Raw genomic sequence first — 12,399 nt, 5'->3', positions numbered from 1 at the left:
GGGTTATATTCATCTGATGAACTGGGTTCCTGGATATATTTTGTTTCTCCACAGAGAAAACACCAGTCTTCTCAAGGCCTAAAAGTGGGATTTGACACCATGTTGAGAAACTCTCAAATCATCTTAAATCCTCTACCCTAAGCAATTTGGTAAAAGCTTAAAGCTTTCATTTGGAAAGAGTAGTGCCCTGGGTATGACTTGTTTTTAAAATTAGGGAATGATTTAAAGAATAAATGATTCTCAACAATAATGAATAAATAAATGAATAACTGAAAACCCAAAAGAAAGTCAATTTACAGCTGCTCACTTAATATTTACTTGGTTTTTCACACTTTGTTTTATATAACAGACTCACTGGCATTTATTTTGTTCTCTTTGTTATTGACCCCTTTAGACCAAATCGAGTAATGCAGGTGAAAGCAAAATCAGTTCCAATCTGAAACAGAAATAAAATCCTTTATAGGACTCTCAGAAAAAAAAAAAAAAAAAATGTGAGTTTAATGTAATTAATAAGGTGAAGTAGGAAACACATTCATGGGCTTCTTTAACATCTCTGTCTGGGAGTGAAGGAGAATGTAAATTTTTCTTGGTATTTTGTTAGGAAAGTCGAATTATTTCCAAGTAGATTGAAACATTTTTATGTACTATCAGTAATACCTTATTCAAGTTAGTGTCTATGCATTTTATCCATTGGTTTACAGTGTTTTAAAATTTATGTGTGTGTGTGTGTGTGTGTATTTAATAATGAGGCAGGCTATCTGATTCACAGTCTAGTGGGTAAGATTTCATTTTTATGATGTAAACTAGCTAAAAAAAGTTAGAACCCAAGTTCTAAATTGGGTTCTACTACTTCTTTTTTAAAACCAATTATGTCATCTAAGGGAAGACCCTTAATCCCTGGGGCTCAGTTTCTTCAAATATAATGAGGAAATAGGACTAAATACTTTCTATCATCCCCTCTACCTTTAAAAAACAGAAATCCCCCCATGGAATACCACTAAATTATAGATTCACATGGTAGCATTTAGCTTTAAATTAATATGAAATAAAAAATAATTTTCCATTTCTTTTCTAGTTATTAATTTAAAAATTTTATGAGATTATGGTAGAATATTATAATACAGAAAAGTTATGTTTATGGAAACTTCAGGTTGATGGAATTTTTTTTTCTGTGTTTTTGAATAGGCAATAACATTTTCCTGGCCATCATGTGTTATAAGTTAAAATTTATTTATAGCTACCAAAGACAAAATATTTGACATGGAGCATATTCTGGAAATCCAGTACACATGATTATTACACTTCTAAGGAAGTTACCTGGATAGGTGATGAGCAATATTGTCTGAATACATTAAATTTATATATATAGATAAATCACAAGGTTCACTTGGCAGAATTGCTTGCTGGTCAGCTGAGCCTTCTTTGTGATTTGACATGTGCACAGCAGGTTTTAAAGATTAGCACACATTCAAATATTGACAAATAATTATTATTTTCAGTACTGAGGATCAAATATTTAAGCTCTTCAATGAAATCTGTATTTTAACTACTATACATCACTTTCACTGATTTTCAACTTTTTAACATTTTAATTGTTTTAAAGTATTCACTTCATAGTGATTTTAATTGGCAACTACTTAGGACTTCAATATATTTTAATTCCGTTTCAGAAAATACAGATATATTTGAGCATCTAGAATTTGCCCTGGGTTTCTAATACAAGTTTTTTGTTTGTTTGTTTGTTTTGAATAGCAGTTACTAGAATAAAAACAATCAAGTTAGAGAATTAAAAGGCTAGAAACCTTGGGGAAATATTTGGTTAGAGAAAGAGGGGAAATATTTATACTCCCAGTATAACTTTTTCTGGTGAGCTTGTAATCAATTCTTCACACTCACTTCAGGCTTACTTTCTAACGCCTTTCCTAAACCCTTCTTGGGGCGGAATGTTCCTGCCCCAGTCTCCATCAGATCCTGGGCATGTCTTCTGGCCACTGGAATTAGTACAGAGCTGTTTATTTGTTTGCCTCCTGTGATTAAATTTAGAAGGGGTTACCTAAGCACACAGTGGGAACTAACTTATTACAATGTGGCAAAAGAATCTATAAGATGATAGTAGTATTTTAGAACTTTAAGTTGCATAAAATGGACACTCAACCAATGTTGGTTTTTACCCATTCCCATCCCCAACATACTGATTAAAAGTGGAAAAGAAAGATACTCCCCTTAGAGTAATAGGTTATGTATAAAATAAGGAACAGGTGGACCAATAAAGAACCAGAGAAGAAGCTTGCAAAAAACACTTCCATGTCAATAATGGAGAATTCTTACTATTCAATTCAAATAATCATTGCATGCTTAGTATGTGATCCGCATCATAAAAAGGAACAAATCTGATTAATATTAACTAATGAGCTAAAAATCTTTCTGCAATGCCCCACTGACTTCTTGATATTATTAAAAGTGTTTCTCTTGGAGGTAAAGCCTCCCAGGATTTGGTCCCTTCTACTTTTTCAGCCTTACACCTGCCATGCTCCCATGCATGCTCCTTACTCCAGCAATGCAGAAACTCCCAGGAGCCACACCATTTTTAATTCATTGACTAAGCTCCCAATGCCTTACTCGTCTTTGTTTTGTAGTACTTAGCACATTTCTTGACACGTTAGTCAATGTTCCATAAATATTAACTGGATAAATAAATGAATGAATGTTGTAAAACAGTGGATGATGTTAGAGAAGTGATGGAAACAGAGTTTGCTCCAGTATCACCAAAGGAATAGGATTATCACAAAGGGAGCAACTGGACAGCTCAATAAGAAGCAATCATTGCCAGGGTGTGTGGTATAGAGAGAGATGAAGGAAACAGTTCAGATATTCTAAGATTGCATTGATTTCAATGGTCAAGAAGGCTCCCTGAAGGAGAGAGGGAACCTTAAGGAATAAGTAGTTCGTAAATAAATAGGATTGTGAAGGCATTCTGGGCAGAAACTAAACAAACAAACAAACAAACAAAACAAAAAATAGAACACTAGTACTTGATTATGCTAGGAAAGCTATGCCATGGTATGAGAAGGAGAAAGCAGAGAGCCTTGGAGGAGGATCCTTTGCTTTGCCTTTATTCAAGAATACATGGGATAGGAAGACCCTTTCCTGCTCTAAAGCTATTTTGGAAGCACAAAGGTTATTGGTACCTGTGGGAAAAGATGTAGTGGGTATTTGGGGGGGAGACAAACATGTGAAATATTCTATATCTAATAGAAAAACTAGCTTTAAAATAAAAGAAAAAAACAAATAATTCACTAAGACAGTGCTTGTCAAACTTTAGGTGCATCAGAGTCACCTGGAGGGCTGTTAAAACATAAATTTCTCCCCCACTTCCCCAGGTTTCTGATTCAGTAGCTCTGAGGGGGCCTGAGAATGTGCATTTCTAACAAGTTCCCAGGTGCTACTGATGATGCCTCTGGTCCACGGACCACACTTTTGCAACCACTGCACTAAGAGCATCTGTATACAAACTATGGAGATTCCAATGGTGAAACAGAGGAACCGTGGGCTGTAATGAGCAGTAGTCATGTCAGCAACCAACAGATGGGCAGAAGGTCAGGGTAACAGCTGTTCCTGTAGGTGTTAAGACAAATTTCAGACAATTTAGTTAGGAGCGTATGTCAGTTTTATTACAAACCTGCTGTGGTAGAGGTGAGGGGATTGGAGTTGGCCTCTCCGAAGCCGAAGATTTCTCTCTTGATAAGAGACATTACAGGACACAAAAGTGGTTAGAAAGTCATTAATAGAATATATACAGAAAGAAAATAAAGTCTGTTTAGAGATCTTTAGATTCCTAAATGATAGCTGGGTGGGTGAGTACCTTCTAGGAAGTGGTCTCAATTTATTAAAATCCATAAGAAAAATGCTTATGCATTTTATCGAGAATCATAATTTCTTCCCAGATGGAGGTTTTGAAGCACAGCACACAAAAAGTTCTGCCTTACCCCAAGTTTGAAACTATTTTTAAAATAGAGGACAGCTGGGGATGCGTGGTACTGGAGTCAGAGGGACTGGCAGATGAATGAATGAATGAAAAGGAATGGATATAACCAAGGGGAAACCAGAATTTGTGATTTATTATGGGTTTCAAAAATCGTTTGGCTAATACTCAGACTATTTACATATTGAGTTATCATGAGGCATCTGATTGTGCTGTCCTGGATTTGGGAATTGGTACTGTAGGAAGTCACATAGACACTGGGGTTATTTAGCATTTTGAACTGGTAGAGAGAAAGTTAACATGGTGAAGCCTCCCAGTTTGAGAATGACATTACATTCTTCTATGAAGTTACCAAGGATAGAAAAGAGCAATGTGTGAGTTGCAGATGGTTTCCTGTGGGCAGGTGAAGTGTACAGAAATGAACTTGAGGAATGGATGGTTAGCAGTGAGTTATCTTAGACACAGGAAAGTGATCTAGGAGTTATTTCAGACCATTTTCTAGATACGCTCCACAGCAGTGAGGAGCTGCTACTAGGAAATCAGCAAAATGCAGGTAGTTGTATTTTTTCTCTAATAAAGCTACAAAATAGATATTAAGTCTGTGGTTCTTTGTCTCCTGTCCTCATTAGCATACTTCAAGAATGTCAAAAAAGAAATGTTATGGAAAATTCAACAAATCACCACCAAACATTTATTAATTGCCTAATATTTACAAAGCTACTTATTCGGCAATTGGGAAGTCAAAGCCACTCCCAATGGCTTTGCATAGGTTACAGAGTATTTTCACTGAGAGCAGCTTGTTTGGACCATTTAGCAACCATTGAATGAAGCTATCATAATAAAGTGTTCATTGCAAATTAGGGAAGTGGGAAGGAAGTCCTTTTGTGGACTTCTGTCAAAGCTAGATTTTAACCATTTGCATTCTGTCTTACAAGCAACATTATTTCAAAAGAAATAGAAGTTACAAGTAGAGATTTTTAAAAATTATAAAAGCTGTAGAACAGGGGTCAAAAACTATCTCTGAAAAGGGCCAAATAATAAATACATTGTTTAGGATTTTCAAGCCATATGTTCTCTGTCACAACTATTCATTTCTGCCATTGCAGTGCAAAAATGAATAAACGTGGCCATGTTTTAATAAAACTTTATTTACAAAACCAGGCTATAGGCAGATTTGGCTTGCAAGCCATAGTTTACTCACCCCCTGCTATAGAGAATGGCTATCATGAAGCATCATGCTACTTTACTTAGCATGCATGCAGGGAGCCTTTGAATCTCACTAGCCCCAAGAAGATATTATCGCCAAAAAAAAAAAAAAAAAAAACCAAATCTATGATTGTTTAATCCTTATTGAGGCAAATAAAAGACATGTGAAGCACATTTTCAAACTGTGTTCTTCTCTTTTCAAAGGATGAGTCTCACTGTATTTGAATCTAGATACTTAGTGACTCCAAGGCAAAAGTGTTTTATTCTCCTAAGAATGTCCTCTAGCGGCCTTTTGTTTCTGAATAGCAAGCTTTCCAATTGCACACTAAATTATACAGCTGAGGTATAGACTTTCTTCTAAGCCTCGATCTTAGCTGTTGGCACAAATTCTGCCCTCTTTATTTCCATTTGACCTTTTGACGCAACTCCTTCATTTATCTCCTAAACAGATGTTGCAGTCAGGTACCTTATGCCTAGCTCCAAAGATTGGCATATGGCTCCATCCAACCCATTGTCACCTTGTGCATGAATCTGCAGCCAGGGAAGCTGGAGTGAGGAGCTCTCTGGCAGGCAGCCGAGGCCCTCGGGACTCAGCACCACATCTCCTATAATGCGGTGAAGCTCCAGGGGAGAAGAGGAAAGGCAGCCAAGAGGAGTCTGCCAATTCCTAGGTTTCACAGGGCTCCCCCTGGGAGTCCTTTTGTTTCCTTCCCTGCTTTTAACTTGGATTGACGGAAGAAAGAAAAGGAAGTGCTGCTGAATGGAGGCTCTCACTTTTGCCTTCTAACTTTGTTCCATAGGAAACGGGCCACCCACAGCATTGGCAAAAGGAAAGGCAGCCAGAAGGACCTCCGACCCCCTGATCTTTGGATCCATCATGAAGAAATGGAGATGAAAAATATTGAGAAGCCATCAGGCACTGACCCCACAGGAAGGGACTCTCCCATCCAAAGTTGCCAAGATCTCACACCTGTCAGCCACAGCCAGTCCGAAACCCAACTGGGGAGCAAAAGCACCTCTCATTCAGGTAATTGTCTGCTCCCTGGCATCCGGGAACACGCCATTTTGAGCTCACAAGAGAGTTTTCCATTCCTTCTGCGGTGGTATCTTTCTCACCACCTTGAATGTCAATATGGGTCATTTATCAATAGTTAAAATAATCCAATATAAATTTGATTGATTAACCAGCTAAATGTCCTTTTCCGTTATCCTATTACCTTTTATAGTTTAAATTATTTTTGAAATTTCTAAGAGTTTAAAAGTAATACAGTTGGGAAATAGTGACATGTGAAGCCTAAGTGAATTGATTGCTTTTAAATCTTAAGGAAAATTTTTTTTCAAGGCAATACATTTTGAAGCCGATATATTTTTTAGTTCCCTATTTCTATAGATCATTGAAAGATGATTCTAAATCTGCTATCAATTCTTTATGTTAAAAAATGAGACAAGAGACACTTGAAGTATAAAAAAATCAAATATTCTGTTACTTTGATTACCATCAAAATCAACCGTTGTTCCTGTACAATCACATTATATGATCACCAGCCTGTCTTGATGGAGTCTGTTTGAAAGCTGTTATTATACAAAGCAATCTGAAGAAAAAAGCTTACTGTTCAATGAATTGGTTCAGAAAATCACTGGTGTCCAGAAATAACTAAGAACATTAGAAAGTGGTTATAAGATAGTTCACTTTTTGTGGGTTCTCATATTATCTAAGTGCTTATAGGAAATAGAATAATCAACCAAATACTCTTTAAAAAAATCCTTGGTCTGCTCATGATGTGATTATAGAATGAGTAGCTGCTATTTTTAAACTGAATTAAAATATTTAATTATTTGAATGTGTGACAGTTTACTGTATTCTGTCAGCTCAGAATTGCATATATAAGGAATTCAATTTCTTATTTTCAACCATGGATTGTTGAATTTGTTTTTTTCTAGCCCTGAAATGACCTCTTAGGTAGCTTCCCTAACTTCTCTGTCACTTTCAGTTATTTCTTTTTTCTTTCTTTCTCTTTAATCCATGGAAGCATATTGAAGAACTTTCAGTTATTAAAGGGCAGTCTAGTTCTGTTAAAATCTGTAATCTGAAATTTAATTAAAGATTCTCCTTCCTTCTGGCCAGCTAGACTTTTGGCTCTGGGGCCTGGAGGGAGAGTCAGTTTTTTTTTGGTTTTTTTTTTTTTTTTAATCTTCCAGCACCTCAGAGTAAAATGGAGTGCTGAGGTCAGGCAGAAGGATGGGGGCACAGTCTGTTCCAGAAGCACCTTTGCACCTGTCTCTACCTCTCCACTCTTCCTGGGTCTGTGGGGGAAGAGGCAGGGAGGATGGAGGGAAGAAAGGACTGTTTCAAATTCTGCACTGCTTTTCAGGACTTACGTCTGCCTTCTATGTGGTATCCACATTCTGGGTCTCTTATGAAACACAAGTATGATTCTTTATGGGACCTTGGGGGATTCCTCCATTGCCCAGTTCCATGATGTAAGACACTAAGTCAGGGCTTAACACCATCCCACCAGGCATAGCTCACCCTGTTACCTCATGGGGTCTCTGGTGGGCCACCATTGGGAGAATTCTAGCAAGAGGACTCAAACCTGATCAACTTTCCATGTGTCCACTTGGCCTTAAGGAATCCCCTACATCCTTAGGAGGCCCACTGGTGAGAGCATCGGCTCTACCACCAGCCCTGTCTCAGCCCTGTTCTCTTCGACTACCTTTTCATCTGCTTAGATGGAAGCCTGCTGCCTGAACATGCTTCCACCTGGGGAAGGAATGCAAAGCAGACCTCTTTTGCAAGAACTTCTACATTTTACAGGTGATTCCTCCTGCAACTGTGTTCTTGACTCAGGAAGAGGAGAACAGCTGGAGGGAATAGAATTGCCTCTCTGCCCTCAGAAGGTTTTGCCAAATGACTTCTGGGACACCTCCTTCTTGCCTTTTCCCTTCATCTTTTATATAATGAGACAACATTTGGGGGCAGCCATGCTAGTTTTGATGTCTCTTAATAAGTCCTGGGGGAAGGTTCAATCCCAAATGATGGCCGTTTTCTTTAAAATGAGAGGGTAATTGTGCCAGTTTGGCCTGAATTTGAGGATCTAGTTGCCAATTTTGTAATAACAAGGAAGGTAGACCTCAAAATTCCACAAGTTATACTTTACATTACATTGTGTTCATTGTGCTCTTTGTGTTCTCCTGGTTAAAAGGACAAAACTCAATGTTAATGAATAGCATTACCAAGAAGCATTATATTTAACAATGGGGTTTCTGAGTAGGCAATAACTTTGTAAGGAGAGGTTACTCTATGTTAAGTTCTATGATTGGCACTTATATACATTATCTTAATCCTCAGGAAATACTTTGAGGTAGGTGCTGTCATTCTCTTCATATAATAAATGAAGCAACTAAAGTTAAGAAAGGTTAAGTAATATGCCCAGATTTCAGAGCTAGTATCAGCCAGCCACGACCAAAAATCCATTTGACTCCAAAATTCATGCTTTGTTGATCCAATTTCAGTTATTTTTTATAATACTTTTATATAAGTGCTTATGCTATTTTCTGCCCATGAAATTAGCTCTTTGGATAAAACTGGAAATTAATTTGCAATATTTATACTTTAGCTATGGAATAGAAAATTGAATTGAGCAATAGCCGAGTTAACAACAACAATATAAATTTCATCAAGTGAAATTTACTTACTGCTTTTACCCATTCTTTCCTACATCTAGTATCCAAGCTGCTTAAACAAAACCTACTTTATTCCCTACCCGTACAAATAGAGTATCCTCCTAAAATATCTAGGAATTAAGATGCTAAAGTCATTTCTTCATGACACATCTTTTCTATATTTAATGGATTTCAAAATTCTCTTCTTCTCTTAACAGTTTACCACAGAGAAAGGCAAGTGTTTAGGTCTATTTGATCTCCATGACTTATAAATAGAATTTGCTTTCTTGAAATGCCTTTATCCTGTAGTATAATTCTACTACAAGACCACGGGATTGGTTTCTTACTTTCACAGTTGGTGGTATTCGATTTTTTTAAAAAAGATTTTCAATGAAGTGAATAACATTTTGAAAGGACTGAATAGCACCTGATGCCCAATTTGATTAAATACTTACTTTTTGTTAGATATTTTGAATTATTTACATGTTAACTAAATCTTTTATTTAAATTTTCCAGCCCTGTTTGGACCAATGGTGAATAATGTCAGGTGATCTCTTTAAGAGACAAACCACAAAGTGATACTACCAAAACATTTTATACTGGAAAAGAGTAATAGACAAACAATTTTCTTCAAGTTCCCAGTGAACTCATATAATACCAAGTATAGTCCATTCCTAGAATAAAAAGTAATGGCAAAATCAAAAACATACACAGATACCCTTATGAGAAAATGGTTACCCTAGTTGAATCTAGAATTCCTTTTTTTTTTTTTTTTTTAAAGAACCACATAAGATACTCTTCTGATTTTTGCTTTCACTGTCAAACATAATTTTGAAAACTAAAATGGGGGAAGGACTATGTATTTAACTGATACTTTTACTCTTTCTGTTGTTTATTCTTCCTTTTTAATTATGCAAGATTTCTTTTATTATTTCCTGTTTATAGAGAAATTCCGTTGGCTATTTTTTGAGGGTTGATCTGCTAGAGACAAAAAAAATTCTTTTTGTTTACCTTCACTGGGGAGTGACTTAATTTCACCTTTATTCTTGAAGTATATTTTGGCTGGATATTGTTAATCCAACTCTGAATTGACAGTTCTTTTTCAACACTTGAAAAAATGTGTCACTTACTTCTGGCCTCTTTGTTTTCTGATGAGAAATCCCTTGTCATTCTAATTGTTTCACCCCTATAAAAAGGTTGTTTTCCTCTCACCACTTTTAAGATTTTGTTGTGGATGTTGTCTTTAATTTTCAGAAGGTGAACTACAATGTGTCTGGCATAAATTTCTTGAATTTTACCCTGTTTGGAGTTTACTAAATTTCTCGAATCTATAGATTTATGTCTTTTGCCAAATTTGGGAAATTGGCAGCCGTCAATTCTTTCAATATTTTTCAGCCCCACACTCCTTTTCCTCTTTTATTGCCATCTGGGATACTAAATTTTCTACAGAAAAGAATCTTTCTTTTTGTTTTGCCCCCAAAATGATGCTTTTCTGATATTGCCACTTTAAAACCTACATACCTTTAAATACTCTGGTCTCCTAAGAAACTTCTACAATATTTTTACAATTAGGCTGTAATTTCTTTTTTTGTGGATGATTTTTAGTCAATCTTGGGATCTTTCTTCCTCTCTTCTCTCTTCTGTATGGTTTTTCCAGACATTCTGCTTTCCCTAAAGATTTTGTAGCTATCGCTTTAGCAATAGCTTTGCTGGAAAGTATTATTTTTGTGATTACAGGAAATTTCCTGTTTTTTGGTCATGCTGGATCCAAAAGGATTTGCATAGTTGTATTTGTCTTATATGGTTCTGTACTTTTGCAGGATGTGTGGACAGAGCCAGATTTAGGCAGCTACCACTAAGTCGCCCATGCGGAAGCTTCTGGCAGCATTATTTTTAATTTTAAATTTTATTAACTATGATGTTAATTTTAAAAAAGAGTGAATGCATGTGATAAAAAACAAGAAAAAAAGTACAAAAAGTTATGAAAATAGTACCTCAGATAGTAAAAAGTATGTTTGCCTCTTCTCCGTCCCAAATTCCTAATCCCTTTCAAAGAAAAGCAATGTTAAATTTGTGCATCTAACTTTCTTACACAGATATAATATATATCCATATACATACACACACATATACATGCATATGCATGTACAATGTATCTGTGCACAGTATGCTTTTATATGTATATTACACAAATGGGCACATATGATCCACACTATTCAGAACTTTTATCTTTTTCTTAAGGTATATTGTTACCTTTCAAATCTACATACATCATTTTTATCTTTATTTTTAATAACTTTTTAGTATGATATTTTATGGAATCCTGAACTTAGATAAATATGTCCATTGTTATTTTTGAAGAATGTAATTTATTTCCTACTTTTTTTTGTAATAAGATTTAATGTCTTTGGGCCTAAAGTATTAGTTTTATAAATTGTAGTAAATTAATAGAATGGGAGATTATGTAGCTGTTAAAAATTATATTACTGACATTAATTGACAGAGGAAAGAACTTTGTGTTATTTTTTAAGCCTGTTACAAATTAGTATGGCATGAAGCCATTTTTGAAAGATAAATATATTAATATGTACCCTCCACTTTCACATATTCATACACATGCAAAAATTATAAGCATCAAAATTGAAATAGCAGTTTATTCTGGGTAATGAGGTTACACTTAATTTTATTAATATTTGTACAAGGAAATACAAATTATTTGTATAATTTGGAAAATAAGGAAGTAGATATTATCACTTAAAACATCTGTGAGACTAAAAAGGCATTTGAATGCCTGGCTGGAAATTACATAAAGTGCAGCATCACTGAAGAAGGTGTGTTTCTCAGGAGTGTGTTTTCTTTTTTAGGTCAGGACACTGAGGAAGCAGGGAGCTCCATGTCCACCCTGGAGAGGTCGCTGGCTGCCCGCCGAGCCACCCGGGCCAAGCTTATGATCCCCATGGACGCGCAGTCCAACAACCCTGGTGAGTGAAGACGGGGACCACAATTCATTCTTTCAGTGAAGAAATGAATGCTTTCTGCTTGCATCTTTTCTATAAAATATCACATTATCAAAAATAATTAGAGTTTTCCTTGAACTTTCTGGGCAAATGGAAATAATGAATGACTGAAACCATGTCATTTATAATTAGAAGTCAGAGTTCTCCCTCTGTTGTTCTTTTTTTTGTATACAATCTAATGGTCTGTCTGTTGGCAAACAGATGGCTACATATTTAAGAAATTGTAAAAAATATGAATTTATGTGAAAAGAGATGAAATTTCTGTTAGTCTTGTTGTTAGATTGTTAGCCTAACAATCATCTTATAGCTCTTTTTTTTTTTTTTTTTTTTTTTTACTTTTTGATAGGTCCAGTTTTCACTCTTAAATAACCTAGCTCCCTTGAAGCAGGTGTTGTCAGATACCCACGTAACTAGCCCCTCCTTACTGAAGCTTTCTGTCATCCTCCCACATTCACTGAAGATATTAGTGTCTGGAGATCACTTCCTTTCCAATTATCTCTATGATCAATCTTGGTAATTACAGTATTCATG

General features: G+C 35.8%; 1 protein-coding gene across 1 annotated transcript in view; it reads left to right on the top strand.

The window, feature by feature from the left end:
• Positions 1–12,399, top strand: part of DCC (DCC netrin 1 receptor) — a 1,008,052-nt gene that overhangs the window by 939,001 nt on the left and 56,652 nt on the right. The window contains exons 24-25 of the mRNA XM_069467986.1: positions 5,989–6,215; positions 11,716–11,832. Coding sequence (XP_069324087.1) covers positions 5,989–6,215; positions 11,716–11,832 — 344 coding nt within the window. The remainder of the gene's footprint in view (positions 1–5,988; positions 6,216–11,715; positions 11,833–12,399) is intronic.

Source organism: Eulemur rufifrons, chromosome 5 (assembly GCF_041146395.1).
Source record: "Eulemur rufifrons isolate Redbay chromosome 5, OSU_ERuf_1, whole genome shotgun sequence".
Lineage (NCBI taxonomy): Eukaryota > Metazoa > Chordata > Mammalia > Primates > Lemuridae > Eulemur > Eulemur rufifrons.
This window is presented reverse-complemented; position numbering and strand designations above follow the sequence as displayed.